Consider the following 17,198-nt stretch of genomic DNA (forward strand, 5'->3'; position numbering starts at 1 on the left):
TATATATCATATGCTATCTAATAGATGAAAAAATGTTATTTACATTTTACCCAATGAGTAAGGAAGCCTTTTTTAAACAATGAACAAGATGACACTATTAGTAAATCTGAATGCTTCACAGAACCAACAACACCTGTTTTTATAATCACAATAAAAATAACCACCAAATAATAATAAAATATAATTTTTGTAGAAAATTAAAAATTCAGATATAGGGTGTCTTGTTTTGAAACCAGAAAGTAAAAAAATATGAAATGAATACTGCTGCTTATTTCAAACATTATTCAGACAGACAAGATACCCAAAAATTTGTTCCTACAGCTACTGTTGTTTAAATCACTACTGAAACCACACATTAATTTTATAAATAGGATCAACAATAACATTCTACCCCTAAGTTCAATGATACGTAAGCAAAGAAAACACACAAAACAATTATACCAAATCTGCCTCTGATGAAGCTGATACAGTCAACTACCTATCAATCACACTCATTGGGTAACTTGAGTTATACCCCCTTCTACCACATCCTCCACCCCCCCCCCCCAAGACAACAAGGAGCTGCTGCTGCTGCTGCTGCTGAATGGAGCCTGTACGGTATACAGTATATGTCATGACTTTATAGCTGGTATTCAATTGTTATAGATGCTCCCTGCTTGACGTCTATACTAAATTAATAGGTACATGACGAAGCAATTCAATTGTTTCTCCATTTGGGCACCCATTAGTAGCTATTGCGGCCACAAGCATCGGGTTTAGTCACCCACAGATCACTGGATGGCAAGGCATTTAGGTGGGTAATTTGGGAACTCAAAGTATCAGCTCTTGCTGATGATGTTTTTACTTTAGTTTCATAATACTAAGATTGCTATTCCTTATGTTTTATGGAAGCTTACAGGCTTTAATACTGTACAGTAGTTGGTTTCCTTGTAAATGCCTCCAAAACAGAGGCTTTAGCAGTCTTTGAATTGTCTTTATTTCTATTAAATCTAAAACATAGATTTTCTTTTCAACAAATCAGTTATCTGCCTAGTTTTTGCTCTTACTTCATCTTGACATATATAAATGTCAAATTTGATTAGAGAACATCATAAATGTTGAGGCTATGTCATGTAGACAAGATGGGTGACATGTGCATCTGCTCATAGAGTGCTACCATGCTTCCATCCAAGTAAAGTATTTAATGTTCCTGGCCACCCATTTTTTTGCTGTTAATGAAGAAATCCAACAGTAGAATATAGACTTCTGACCCACAAGTTAGTTGCTGCATTATACATCAATTGAATGGCGTTTGATAATTATTCGAGCCTTTTGCACAATCTTTTTGCACGTCTTTTGTGAATAGATGATATTTGTAAAATTACATGATATTGTTTGAGATTTTATAAACACCTTTTTCTATATATTTCTATATGTTATGCAGTGTGCTGGCCTTTTCTAATGCTACTGGAATGTTGCTGATAGATATATATATATATATATATATATATATCTCTATCAGGGGCGTCTTTAGAGAGGAGGGTGCCCAGGTGCATTACCAGTTCACGGCCCCCTTCTCTCTTCCCTGCGGCCGGCAACTGACTGACATGGCTGGCTAGCCACCAGTGCATTAGTAGACTCTGGGCACTAGAGTGTGCCCGGAGTCTACTGCGCATGCCCAAAACGACGGTAAAATGGCCAAGGCGGCCATTTTTCCATCTTTAAGGTACAGCAATGACACCCGGCACAGGACCTCGGAGAGGTAATTTTTAAATAATTTTTGGGTGCAGGGTGTGCGGTGTGGGCCCCATCTGGACCCAGGGGCCCATGTGCACCGCACGCCCTGCACCCATTATAGATATGACCCTGACATATGTATATATATGTATATATATATATATATATATATATTAGTGGTGAGAGGGGGTTGCCTCTCGCCTGAATTACCCATGGAGACTAAAGTAAATCCTGTGCAATCTGCAGCATCAGTGGAGGTTTGGAACTCCAGGTTTTCTGGGTTGCACAGGTCCAGCTGGAAATCATCACTGGATGACAGGAAGGGTTTAAAACTCTCATCCACCTGGTGCTCTGGGCACTGATGCCAAATAGGCTGGAGCCTCATTAGTGCCAGGGACTTTTCTGAACTAGCTGTGTTAAGAAGCATAGCAGATTGTGGCTGCATTCTACTGAGCAAACACTAGCACTTTGGTGCTGGGTCACTTACGTACACCTGCATGTCTAATTACTGTGCCTGTTTGTCCAGGCTTCTGCCTGTGTATGTTAAAGTGCAGTGTCTGTTACAATTAAAAGGCAGTGTTTCACTATGAACCTGCCTACCGTGTGTCCTATTTACTATGACCCTGTTACATTTGGTGGCCTGTACAGGGAGCTGTGCTGCTGTGTCACAGCACAGATGCCAGACACCTCTTGTGTGGCTAAGGAACAAATGAGGCAGAATGATCCAGTATATGTGACTACAGCTGGCAAGCCATAAAAACTGCAGTTGTATCAAGAACCTAGTATAAATTGCTGTCCACTGTGGGAAAATCTGTTGTGTGTATGGGAGAAGAAAGCGTTTCTTTCCTTTACCTTACTGCAGTGCCTAATTTGTGTTCTCTGAACCACATTAACCATTGCATTGTTGAAGAAGGAGAAATGGCAGTACTTTCCTTTGCCATAATATAATGATGTTATGCTGAACTTTGTTAATTGTTGCGCTGCTGGAAGAGGGAACAGTGTTTGTTTGGGAAGTTATGAACACCTATATATTTATTGTTTTAAATCACTGGCTTCTCATTGCCCTAATTTGAAAGCACCTAAACTCTGTAAGAGGTCTTGAGTTCAAATCCCCATAATACTTATTATTATTATTATTATTATTATTATTATTATTATTATTATTAATTTTATTTTTATTCCTTTTTTTACACCCTGGAAAAGTTGGCTTCTTTCCATGCAGTGTGGTTAATCCATATAATATTCTTTCTAAAGGACATAAACTAAATTGTTATGCAAATTGTTCAAATCAATGTGAGTCAGTATGTGTGCTGTGAATGTTATGGAGAATACACATAGCATATTCCAGGGATAGGCAATGTGAGGCACTACATCTGCTGTGTAATTACACATCCCATCATGCCCACACAATTTTGCTGTTAGTGCATTCTAAAACCGTGGCAGAGCATTCTGAATGTACGAGGGTGGATCGATAAATAAGGTAACAAGACCTCTCACATGTGTAATGTTCTCTATTTCATTCTAATTTCCTACCAGGCCAGAGCAGGTAGACTACTGCTGCCCATCACAGCCATTAGACTGCACCTGATATCAGTCATTCTGTCCCAACATCAGTTGTAATATGGTGAGGATGGCAGAAACATGGTCAAACATTGAGGTGCCTAGTGTGATCAGATTTCTGCATCTAAAGAGCACATCAGTAGATGAAATTCATCATCAACTTGTTGAGGTGTATAGTGATAATGTCATGTCAAAAAAACAGGTTTGGGTTTGGTTCACTGCCTTTGATAACAGCAGGACAGGCGTTCAAGATGAGCAAGCCAAGCACGTCCACCACAGATGACAATTCATCCCGCATTGAAGGCCCAATTCAGGAAGAGAGACACATTTAAGTAAGTGATATTGCTGATGAATTGAACATCTCAGTGGGTACTGTGCACAACATCATTCATGAGCACCTGGGGTACAGGAAAAAGTGTTCATGTTGGGTACCAAAGCAAATCACAGAAGTTCACAAAGCCAACAGGAATGGATTGTCTCTCGTTCACTTGATGTGGTACCATGAGGAGGAAGTGCAGTTCCTGCAGCGTATTCTTACAGGCGATGAAACGTGGGTGCATCATGTGACACCGGAGATGAAGCAAGCATCCATAACATGGAAACATTCATCATCTCCAAATTAATTCAACACAACTCCATCAGCAAAAGAAGGTCATTGCGACAATGTTTTGGGACCACCAGGGTGTGCTTCTTGTGGATTTCCTCACCTAGTGATATTCTGTGAATGCTATCCATTGTTGTGATACATTGAGCCAGTTGTGGAGGGCAATTTGTCAAAAACGACCTGGGTTCCTGCAAACAGACATCATATTGCTGCATGATAATGACAGGCCACACACAGCCAACCGCCCACGTAAGTTGTTAAGACGCTACCATTAGGAGGTACAGGACCATCCTCCCTACAGCCCTGACCCTGGCAAAGAGTTATTTCCATCTCTTTGGACCATTGAAGTAGCACCTGGGTGGAATGCGATTTGCAAACGATGGTGAAGTTCAGCAAGCCATCATGTCCTGACTTCAGGTACTTGACACTGATTTCTTCTATGTCGGGATAGATGCCTTGGTATATCTTTGGATCAAATGCTTAGATAAGTAAGGGGACTATGTGGAATAATAATCTGTATGAAGGCCATACAATTGATTATACATATATGTACGAGTAGAATACATTTACGCAGAGGTCTTGTTACTTTTTTTATTGAACCACCCTTGTATATTTTTGTATGTAATCTGAAATTGCATTAACATGTCTATAGGAATCCCTGAAGCTTTGCAAAACACTGACCCTCTCATGCATTGTACAGCTGCACCTGATCAGCAGCCAGATAAAAATAAATGCTAAATAACCTGGATACAGTGAGTCAGAGAAATAACAGAGGGAGAAACAGAGATTGAGAAAAAAACTGATAGACACAGTAGGAAATAAAAAGTTTATTAAAAAGTTTAAAGATGATTTATGGACTGCCCCCTAACCAAATCTAGATCGGCCCCAATATAGAAGCCCACAGTTTATTGATCGCTAGGGACAGGAGTCACTACACTAATAAGAATGCAGCCTGTGGTATTGCTATAATAAAGAGTCCTGACCTGAGAAGCTTTAGGTAACCCTAAGTATCCACTAGTAGTGCTGCATACAGTACTTACTGGGTATATTATACACATATAATACATTTTAATTATGGTACAAACCTTTATAATGACATTATATAATTACCAATATAAACATTCCCCCAGTGTTTATACTCCCACTGGTAGAGATCTTATTTACTGTTTGTGCTGTGATGGGGGTATGACACTATGTGCTGTTAGGCATTAACAGTGAATTGTCACTAGTCAGCTAGACGGTGGACATTATTAAGGTTATTGGGATTCCCTCTTATCTGATCATAGAGCACCTGAAACAGCTTGTCCAACAGACTCCTATACCGGCACATAGAACTGCTTACTTCTTACCAGTATAATTGGTCACACTTCTAAACCTCCTGGTTGGTGTTGGATAAATCCCCACTGCCCATTACTTTGAAGCAGTGTTGCACTTGAGCTTGGAGACACAGAGATCAACCGCTATACAGCTGGAGAACAGTTATGTGTAACTAGTTGTCATAGCATACAGGCAGATTCAAGTGTCTTTAAGCTAAATTATGTTCATTAGTTCCAATAAAATGTATTTAAAAAAAAAAAATAATAATTTATTTTGCTGAGGTGCTAGGAATATCACAGTATATAAGATGTTCTTCAACTTACAGATGATAAACGTTCCTCTAGATGTTTATAAGATACACATTTCTGGGCTCACAGAGCCTGTCTTGTATTTAGTTCTAGCACAGAATACAGCAGGGAAGGAGGTGATCCAGCCCCTCTCCTTTTAACAATCCAAATGTGTACAGACGCTGTTCAGGTGCACGCTGGAGAAGTTTAACATTATTTCTATTGGACAATGGTGAGTGTCACTACTTTTGTACATAAGACAGCAGTAGTAAAAAGCTGAGACCATGGCCACTCCCAGGTACCGAAAGTCTCAGAGGATTCTCCCCTTGGTTAAAAAAGGGTTACAGAGGTAGGCAGCCCGACCCTGTGCAATAGTCTCCTTGATACCACTGATGGATCCCTTAAGGCTCCAATGCAGTAGTTCCTGCACCTTCGGAGATCAGCCAGACTCATAAACCTGCAGGGGAAGACTTCCAGCAGTTCACTTATTGCAGCAGCCAGCTGGATAAATTTGGGGTGGCTACAGCCAATTCATTATCCAGATGCTGCTAGAGTAGCCCACTACTGGACTACCAGAGATGTGGGGCCACCATGCTGGATTTATCAGTGCTTCAATTCCCCAGGATGGGGACCAGAGCACAAACAATCCTAGGAGGGGCTACAGATCCCCCTAGATCACTAAGAAAAAGGTACAGTGCATTGTATTCATTTAAATATATTAGATACATTTTAAATGTATGTTCAGTATACATACATTAATATAGGTTAAGACATTTTATACAGTGTGCAGCAGGTGCACCCCAACCGGGCTTCATTTACACATGCACTACTGCCAGGGTTCTAGTTTTCTCATCTTCAGTTCCCAAGAATAACACTTTTAAATATATATAATATTTTATTATACTGTGCATTTTGTATACACCAGTACTGAGGCCTAGCACTGGGATATAACCCCTTGAGTGCTGAGAAGTACTGGGAGCAAGCTCTCCCATTCCTCCAATGATCTTCAACACACAGTAGCCCTACTTTATCCCTGCAGCCCAGGTTTCTTTCCTGGGGCTGCAGGGAAAACTGTAAATGCAATATTTACACACTTTGTTTAACATCTCACCCTTTTTGTGCCAGACCTAGAGCTGCAAGTGCTGGGCTTAGTCCACTGCTGCAGCAAATCAGATTTTTTTTCTTTTAAATGTAATCAAAAACATCAATTGCACACTATCCACACTGCACTATACCAATGTTTAACCAATTTCCTACCACAGATCTCCTATTTTACTAACAAATGGGCATTGAACAGGATGGGACATGGCCTCATGATGTTTGGAAGACAAGCAAGTGCTCAAAATCTGGGAAATAGGGCTAGCATGGAACAAGGTGCAGTCAAAATACTGTATTAATTGCATGCAAAATGCTCCACAATTACTGTCTCTTTTTACAGGAGTTTTAGTATTTCAAGTAGCATTATTTCAATAAATATACCAATAAATGTAAATGGCCTGCATACTGATTCCGAGTTGAATGGAATCTAACTATGATTCACTCAAAACAACAATTAATTTTGATACTTAACTGTCCCCAACATTTAATTGCTATGTTGACTTGCTACAGCTGCCGTCATTCTTTGTGCATTAATTCACAATTTGTCTCAAAGGACACCTGCAATAAAATTGTTTGATTCACACTTTGTTGTTTATCTTTATTTAGTTAATGTATGTCCTGTCATGGTTTATTGCTAACTAATTGACAGTTAGGGACATACAGTATACAATTTCGCTCTCTCCTGTTTCTCTACTTTAGCAGAGTTGTAAAACACCGGAATAGCCAATTGTTTAGAAAGAAGCATGAAAAATGTAACTAATTATCTGGATAACAAGATGAACAACAAAGATTCCAGCTCTGCTGTCACAGTTCCAATATTCAGAAAGGTACAAGGTTAAATCATTCTTCCTGTATAAAGTAGGGCATTCCTTCTGAGACTTAATAATAAAAATGTGTGTATTTGTTGAAGGTGAAAACCTGAATTTAACACTATCCATCACAACTCTTCGTACTGCTGGACTTCTATCATTTCTTACAGTAAACAAATCTGGTTGCAAATAACGGTATCCATGTTATACCCCTTTTACACCAGGGCAAAAACCTGGGTTATTGCTGGGTCTACCTGGGTCGCAGCTCAGTGTAAAAGGGTCCCTGAAAAATAACCTGGGTCAAGTGACCCGGCAATCCAACCCAGGTAGCTATCATGGTCTGACCCAGGATGGACCTGGCTAATGGTGCAGTGTAAACGGCGCAACCCAGGTTATCCGACCTGGGTCATGCGTAAAATTAGCTGATTGGTGGCTGTGGAGCAGTCACCTCCCACTTTTTATGACCTCACAAGTTTAGCAGGGCAGACCCAGGTTCAGAGTGAACAGGGCTGACTTGAGAATAACCCAGATCGATGGTGCTGTGTAAATGGTGTCTGACCTGGGTCTGAAATGGGTTGGAACCATGTCTGAAAACCCAGGTCGGACCCAGGTTTTTGGTGGAAAAGAGGTATAATATGTAAAAAGGAATGATATATTTACAAACAGGATTTATGTTTGCTTTACTTCATTTCTGTAAAAATATTAAGTGAACCATAAGTGCCTTAAATGTATAAGGATTGTACAATATCAACCTTAACACAAATGAACATTATAGTTTGATTTATATTGTGCAAGTTGTGAGCAGCTTAATGCCATGTGTGGTGGTTCTAAATTTTTGCAAACAGGACCTAAATCACATCTATGAAAAATCTTTGCATTAGCTGTTACTACATTGATTTGTACCTTGTTGCTGCAATATATTATAGCAAACACACTGTTTTGAGTATATTGAGGAGATTGAGATACTAAGCAAAGATGTTGGATCAGGAAGATCACTTTGTCCAGTTCAGCTGTGGAAACTAGGTAGAAAGCAGCTGCTTAATCTAGAAAGAACCTGATGTATCAAAACTTTATATAGAAAGATACAGTAGGCAATTACATCATACAAGAAAGATGTTTTAGCTATTTAATTTTTATTCTTGATGTGCATTTGTAAGCTGCTGACATAGACCAGGGTTACTCAGCATTTGCCCCTCCAGCTGCTATGGAACTACACATCCCAGCATGTCCTGCCACAGTTTTAGCATGCTTAATAGCAAGACTGTAACAGGACAGGCTGGGTAGTGCAGTTCCACAGCAGCTGGAGGGCTGTATGTTGAATACCCCTAATATAGAGTTTATCTAGTACACTATTTCAGCTAGCCAGAGGTTACTATTGACAAATTTAGTTCAAATAAATACAGAAGATTCACAAAACTTTGTCAAATCTCGTTAGAAATGACTTCGGTATAAGAATCTCTGTGACCTATGTGCCACATAATTTTCTTCTCATTAAAATAAAATTGTTAAAAAATGGTTACAGTGGTGGAAAATTACATGTGGTATCAAGGATCATCCTCACACCAAGGACACAGTTGTTTTGAAGACCTACTGGTATACCATCTTAGTTCATCTGCTGGACATCATCATCACTTTTGCTGCCATCTCTGTGCCTTATTTGCTGCCAACTTGGTGACAGCAGCCACCAACACATCTTCCACATTGGGGCACCAGTGCTCAGGTTCTGTATCCAGCAGAAAGCTTGATGCCAAAAAATAAAAGCCACACAGCATTCTGAGCTGACAGATGGCCTAAGAAGTGTCCATGTAGCACAAAAGCTAAATCCCTTTTCCGGAACCTGAAGTAGAAGGAGTTTCAGTTGGATAAAAATTGTCAATGACAAATGTGAAGTGCAACAAAATCTGCTGGTGCTATATAAATGTTAATGTTCAGTAGCAGTTGCTCACCTGATGTTGATATTAGGAGCTGGTCAGACTAATGTATATTTGCTTCCAGCCAAATGGTGCATCCATCCAAATTTTTACTTAATCCAGAATAAAGTGGGGTAACTTGGGAAACCCTTTAACCTTTTACGTAATAGACAATTGAAAAATGAATCATACTGTATAATGTGGATGACTTTTGAAGACTTTATAAGCTTCATTATTCAGGAAACTTTTCAATCTCCAGCAGGAACAAAAAGAATATATAGGGATATATTTATAAAATTTTAATTTATAATGTCAATTCCCAGTCTGTTAGTCTAATTTTGCTTACCACTGTATAATAGTGACTTCTACCACAAACTATAGATCTCTTATAGGCTCTACATACTGATAAATAAAAGTTCATATAAATCCTAATCCCCCCCCAAACAGACATACACACACTTCCATCCCTTAAGCTGGGTACACACTGACAGATATATTGGCCAATCAACTGATCGGTCAATATATCTGATGCCAGTCAGCCAGTGTGTACCAGCAATATGTCTGTGAACGCCATCGTGCACAGCTGATGGACAGATATATCTGCAGACATATCTGTCCATTGGCCAGTGTGTACAGGCGATCAGCCGCTGGGAGGGGGCGGAACCGCCCCCGACCCATCCCTCGGCCAGCGGGACCCACGGCTGCCTGGAAGATGATGGTCGTTCAGTGTATACGAACGACCATCATCTACAGATATACCTGCAGATCACTCGATCTGCAGATATATCTGCTAGGTGTGTACCCATCATAAAACACTAAAAAAGTAGATACCGGTATCTATAGTATCTTATCCAATGGTTTAAGTAGTTACAGTTCTCAGATGCTGTTTTTGGTGCACATACAATAGCTAGGGGACCCTTTTGCTATAATTGACTTGTAGCCTTCTTTCAGTTATTGGGAAACAATATGTAGTTTGGTGTTATTGTGCCAAATGTAACTTCTCTACCAAATCCCGAGGCTTATAATGTGGAAATAAATATTTACTACTCTTTAATGACTCTATAGTATGTTTGCTAGAACCCCTCATTAGAACTTTCTGAATATTGCATATGTGAACACAAAACCACACACATTCACATATTAGGAAGATTTTCCAAGTCAATCTCGATATAACCAGTGTACGTAGCAGGTTATCTGAAACGCTGCCCACAAAGTGGAAATGATTTTGCAGGCAGTGATTTATCACTTAGCCGGAAAATGATCTGATTGTGATTTCTTCTTTATGGCTTTTCTCTGTCTGTAGGGTTCACTCTCAGTCCATTTAGAGTTGTCTAAAGGTACTGTAAAATGCAGCAAATGCTACAAAAAAAGCCTTCAATTAGATAAGAAAAAGAACCTCGAGGGCAATAGTATCCTTAGCGAACCAGTGACTCTTGCAGAACACATACACATGGAAAATTGCCATTATAACAATAATAATATCCATCCTACATGTGAAACTGCTGCCTGCAAATTGGATTTTCCCCACTCACTTCTAACTAGATGGATATGATACCTGAGGGATAGAGATATTGAGCATGTGTATAGTGCAGAAAGCTTTCTAACTGTCATTAGCTAAACCAAAAGGATGCTCAGAGAGACAGTTTTGTGTTCTGTTTTCACAATCTGACTGTAATTGAAAGATTTAGTTTAGTGTATTTGCCACTTGAGTTAGGAAAATGACTGCATTTCAGTCGGTGTTGCAGGCTATGAAATCTTTTCTTCTACCTTATTTGTCATCTTTATGGGTCACAGATTTAAATAAGAGGCTGAAAAAGCAAGTTGTAAACATAAACTGGAGCTTTCAGACTGCAAAATGCTGTAATGATGGTGCATTATTCTTGAAAGAATAGTTTAGACAACTTCTATCATTTAGCAAAGGTTACTTTATTTAATTGCTAGTTTGTATGATCCAAGATATTAACGTTTAAAAGTATAAAAAAAAAAAAAACCCTGTATTCCGCTTCATAAAATTAAAGCAATGTATTATCTGGCTGGTAGTTTGACAATACATATAATACTTACCACATGGCTAGCAGAGGACAGGACTGTATAAAGATACCCTTTTATTGGAGTCATAAGGGCACTCATGTATTTAAATAAACAGGGGAGCTTAGAGTTGTGGAGAGCATGAACTGATTACTCGGGCCTGTTGGAGGTGCCCAGCGGGAGCTCCGAGCCAGCTCCTATGGAGGACTTTGCAGCATGTGGCAAACACAGTAGTTTTTCTATTTTAATTTTTTTTGGGTCACGCCTCCCAGATTTGGTCTCATCTCTCAATGGCCCCAAATGAATTGCCAGATCTATGCAAACAGCAAATTATCCAATGTATCTGATTTGCGGAAGCTGAAATAAAATAAAATATCTAAAAGCAAGAAGAGTAAAGCAAATCAGCCATCTAATTATAAACTGTATGTCATATTTATCACATGTAATGTATGTTCCTAATCTAAGTCTCACAAATGTGACTGAATATATATATTTTCAGTATAATGTGAGTACAAATATTACACATGCTGCATGTTATACTATTAATTTTGTTATTGCCTGTTATTGTGAACAGCAATGGTTTTTCATGGTTTTACAACCCATAATCTTAGAGATTAAGAAACTGATAAATTAAAAAGATTGCAGAATATGTGTAAGACATTTTTAAAAGTATTTGAATAAGACATGTAACGCCTAACAGTTTTTCTCTTTATGTACTTACTCTCCATTTCACAGGTTACATGATTCACATTGGGTTTTATTCTGGAATGTATACAGTAACTGAATTACAGATGACACAATAAATTAGCAGTGTCGTGAATTAAAGTGATTTTATACTGTACAGTGTTCAGCCACACTCATTTCTAACAAATGCATACAATAAAGCTTACAGTCATGCAATCCCCACAGTCAAACATTAGTAGCAGAATGAGTTGTACTTTAAATGTGATATTTTTAAAAGCTGCCAACTTTAGAACAAGTCAATTTGTGAAAATCCTATTAAAGCTGCCCCGGTGAACTGTAAAGGCTGTAATTGAGAAGTGGAAATGTCTTGGAGCAACAACAGCTCCGCCATAACACAGTAGGCCTGATAAGCTCACAGAATTTGGAATTCTAAGTGTTGTCTTACATAAAAATATTTTATTATTGATTGCAACACAGGGCACCTATTGTGAAGAAGTGGAAAGCCAACTGGGCCAACCGTAGTGCCCTTGCTAATGCTCTTGAGGCTGAATGAATGTGAATCCCTAGAGCCATGTTCCAAAATCTAGTGAAATGTCTTCTCAGAAGAATGAGGGTTGTTATAGAAGGAAAAGGTGGGGCTGGTGATAGGGGACAACTGCATATTAATATACATGGTTTTGAAATTAGATGTTCAACAAGCAGATATTGGTGTGATGTTCTGTTATTCGCATACTGTTGATTATGTAGTGTATGTCCATAAGTGCAACTGATATAGAGCTTCCCTTGCTTATTCCCTTGCTTTTACCACCATATCATCCCAACTGCCTACAACGGAACCGAACCTTTGGGCTCTGCCATCCTGCTGCCTATTTCAGTTTTATGACTACTGATGCAGCAATGTTTATAAACAATGTCCATGTTTTGCAGTGTTCTGTATGGTATGTCACTTTTGTTCTTGTTTTTTTTATTCATACTGTTTTTGTACGTAGTAAGGCGCTGTGGACCCCTTGTGGTGCCATATAAATAAAAGATAATAATAGAGCTTATCACATAGAGTTTATAGGTCATCTCTTTATATTATCCACCATCTTTTTCATTTCTCTATTAGTTCTGTGTAATACAATACATTTTTATGTATTGTGATTTATCAGTATATGAGTACTGCTATATTAAATATCTAATGATACAACTTGGGAAGATTATTGCTAAATATTATTCATTGTGCGACACATTAAACAATGTCATTAAGCATTCAGAAGCATTTATGTTCTTTAAGAGTTGTGTGAGAACCCTCATTAGCTGTATACAGCACTTTGCTCCATTGAGGATATGAGAACACTTTTCTTATGCTCTGTTAAAAGCAAGGACAAAGTACAAAGTTTTGTCTGCTTTTCACCTGTGTTTTTATACACCCATGTACTCTGGTACAAGCCCTGTTGTGTCGTGCTAGACAGTTCAGCAACAACCAAGTTGCTTAACTTATTAACTGCACTATTTTATTTAGAATGTAGCTGTAGCCAACAAATTATTTTGTTACAAATTATTTTAAATAAAAAATTGTCTTAATTTAATCACGTGTAAGAAGGTAGGCAAGTATAAAGCACAGTAATAAGTATAAAGCACAGTAATAATGTATAGATTTTGCTGTTAGTGCAATGGAGTATCAATTACAATTCTTATAAAAAAAAAGATACATACAGTATACTCAGGGCCGAAACTAGGATATTTGTCACCCAGTGCAAGGTAGCAATTTTGCGCCTCCTCCCTTCCTGTACCTGGATTTTGTCCTTGCTCCTCCATAAGGCAGTGCACTAGTCAAGCATTCCTGGTATAGTGACTTACATTATTCCACACACAATAATGGCCATTACACATTATGCCACACACTGTAATGCCTATTACAAAAGTGCCACTTACATATTTGCCCGACACCATTTTATGCCCCACAGTAGGGCTTCTAATTTACTTTAAAATCACCTGCTCGTTGTCAGGGGTCTTATGCTCATTGCCATAGGGTTCCATGCTCGTTGCCAGGGGGTTTCATGCTCATTGCCAGGGGGTTTCATGCTCATTGCCAGGGGGTTTCATGCTCATTGCCAGGGGGATTCATGCTCGTTGCCAGGGGTTACATACTTGTTGCCATGGGGTTTATGCTCGTTGCCATGGGGTTTATGCTCTCTGCCAGGGGTTACATGCTCGTTGCCATGGGGTTTATGCTCGCTGCCATGGGGTTTATGCTCGTTGCCAGGGGGTTTCACGGGAGAAGATGCAGCTTTCAGCATCTTCTCCCGGCACTTGCGCTGGCCTAACAGACAGTAGAGGTCCAGTAGGACCTCTAGTGTCTGTCTCCTCCATGGCGGCGGCCATTTTTGGATGGCCGTTTTCCGCATAGTCTATGCTAATGGCTAGTCCGCATGGAATCTGCTGAAAATGACCATCCAAAAATGGCCACCGCCAAGGAGGAGACAGACACTAGATGTCCAGTAAGGACCTCTAGCATCTGTCTCCTCCTTGGCGGCGGCCATTTTTGGATGGCTGTTTTCTGACTCTGCAGCCCCCAAGCCACCGTGAGTCATCCCTTTTTCACCCCCTGCATTCCGGCACCCGGTGCACGTGCACCTCTAGCCCCCCACTAGTTGCGGCCCTGGTATACTGTAGCCATGTTTTCTATCTCGCTTCCTGTTGGCTCTCTTGACTGATTATGTCCTGAAAAGGCCAAATTACAGTAACTTTTCCTATAACTATTCTATTAGTAGAATTTCAGACACAAGGTGGGATGCAGTAATCATCACATATTGGTTGAGATTTTTTATATCAATATTGGCGTTTTTTACATACCAGCTTTGTCTTGTGGTAACAGGCTGTGTGTTGGATTTGGCTCTGTCTCTTGTCTGTGTTGACTGCGCATGCACCAGCATGTGATGTGTGGGTGTCAAGGGGCACAGGGGGGTGATGTCAGGGTCATGTGGTAATGTAAGGGTCTCAGCTTCTCATGGGCACAGGGAGGTGAGTTTAGGGTGTCAGGGGTACATAGGGTGATGTGAGGGTGTCGGGGCACAGGGGGTGATGTGAGGGTGTCAGGACATGGGGTGATGTGAGGGTGTCAGGGCACAGGTGGTGATGTGAGGGTGTCAGGACATGGGGTGATGTGAGTGTGTCTGGACACGGGATGATGTGAGGATGTCAGGGGTACAGGGGTGTGATATGAGGGTGGCAGGGTCACGGGGGTGATGTGAGGGTTTCGGGAAGGGGGAGTGTTGTGAGGGTGTCGAGGCACAGAGGGTGATGTGAGGATGTCAGGGGTACAGGGGGGTGATGTCAGGGTCATGTGGTAATGTCGGGGCACAGGGGGTGATGTGAGGGTGTCAGGACATAGGGTAATGTGAGTGTGTCTGGACACGGGATGATGTGAGGATGTCAGGGTAAGAGGGGGTGATGTGAGGGTGTTGAGGCACAGGGAGTGATGTGAGGATGTCAGGAGTACAGGGGTGTTATATGAGGGTGGCATGGTCACGAGGGTGATGTGAGGGTGTCAGGAGAAGGGGGAGTGTTGTGAGGGTGTCGAGGCACAGAGGGTGATGTGAGGATGTCAGGGGTACAGGGGGGTGATATGAGGGTGTCAGAGTCACAGGGGGTGATGTGAGGGTGTCAGGCACAGGTGGCTGCTGTGAGTGTGTCGGGGTAACAAAGGGTGATGTGAGGGTGATGTGAAGGTTTATATATATATATATATATATTATATAAAAACATTATTAAATTCAAGATTACAAATGAGCATGTAAAGGTACCATTTAAACCCTCACACGAACAACCAGAATAAAGAAACATTACTAGTGAATGAAAACTAAATTAATAATTCAAGTACATTCAAAAACAACATATACCTTTAATACAATGTATAAATCTCTTCAAACACCTCACAAATGCCAATAAAAACACACACAGAACTACTGTACATTCTGCCAACATAAGATAGTGTTGAAACACAAACTAAAACTGCTGAGAGATTAACGTCAAAAGCAATGATGCATACCTGGAAAAATGGGATACACTATTGCTTTCAATAGGGGACAGCGGTGAGAAAAAACATGATAAATACAGTCTGTGGAAGCCAGGGACAACACAAAAAGAATTAATGCTGCATATGCAGAATAACTTATTACTGGGAAAACAAGCCGGTAAGTACCCTTTATCACGGAAAACAAAGATTGATACATCCCACTTATTATGTTCCAAAAAGGAAAGTTTACAATTAGTTTGTACATTATATGGTCTAAAGTATCCGATACATAATTCTGCTGATAGAGCGTTTTGTCACCAGGAGTTACATTTCTACATAGGAACTATTTTATAGCTACGGTTCATAGTACTTATCTGACAGTGATACAGAGGACCAGAATCAGACACCTTATCCCTCACCCATTCCTTGTGTGATATTGACAAAAAATGGTCAGTTCTGAATACAATATTCACAATCCAATATTTCTCTCAGGGTGTTAATGTTCATTAGGAATGTACATATTTAATATAAAAAAATATTGAAACTTAATTTATGAAATGTAATTATATACTGAACTTACATCATAATACACATGTGCATATGTTACTTTGTTCATTGCTTATATAACTGTTTGTATTTTTCCCCAGAGGAGCTAAAAGGACCGTTAGAAGAATATGTTCACAAGAGGTATCCTGGGTTGGTGAAAGTAGTCCGGAATCATAAAAGAGAGGGATTGATTCGAGCTCGGATAGAAGGCTGGAAAGTGGCAACTGGACAAATCACTGGATTTTTTGATGCACACGTTGAATTTACTGCTGGCTGGTGAGTAAACAGAATAAACATTTTGTTAATCATATTCATGTATCGAAACTGCAATAGCTACAGTATAAACAATAAACACAAACATATAAATGTAATTACTCTGCCAAAATAAATTCAATTGCAAGCAATTTCTAAATGTATCACTGCAAGAAATGATTTGGCTGCAATTTTTTTCATAAGTACTTAATTTGTTGCAAAGTCAACAGACAATCTTTTGCATCTTCTTTAGTTATGATTTTTGTACATTAATGAGTATTCATTTTATTTACTGTGCATCTATAATGTAACATATTTAACTTTGAAAATTGACATATTTGAACAAATGGAATTGATTTATTTAAATTTGCACAGTACACATTAAAA

The 17,198-nt window shown here is 39.6% G+C and overlaps 1 protein-coding gene across 1 annotated transcript in view; it reads left to right on the forward strand.

Annotated features, from left to right (window-relative positions):
- GALNT17 (polypeptide N-acetylgalactosaminyltransferase 17) overlaps window positions 1-17,198 on the forward strand; it is a 492,961-nt gene that overhangs the window by 286,517 nt on the left and 189,246 nt on the right. Inside the window, exon 4 of the mRNA XM_088445857.1 lies at window positions 16,661-16,835. Coding sequence (XP_088301983.1) covers window positions 16,661-16,835 — 175 coding nt within the window. The remainder of the gene's footprint in view (window positions 1-16,660; window positions 16,836-17,198) is intronic.

The sequence above is a fragment of the Taudactylus pleione genome, unplaced genomic scaffold (genome assembly GCF_031769625.1).
Source record: "Taudactylus pleione unplaced genomic scaffold, aTauple2 ptg000391l, whole genome shotgun sequence".
NCBI classification, from domain to species: Eukaryota; Metazoa; Chordata; class Amphibia; order Anura; family Myobatrachidae; genus Taudactylus; species Taudactylus pleione.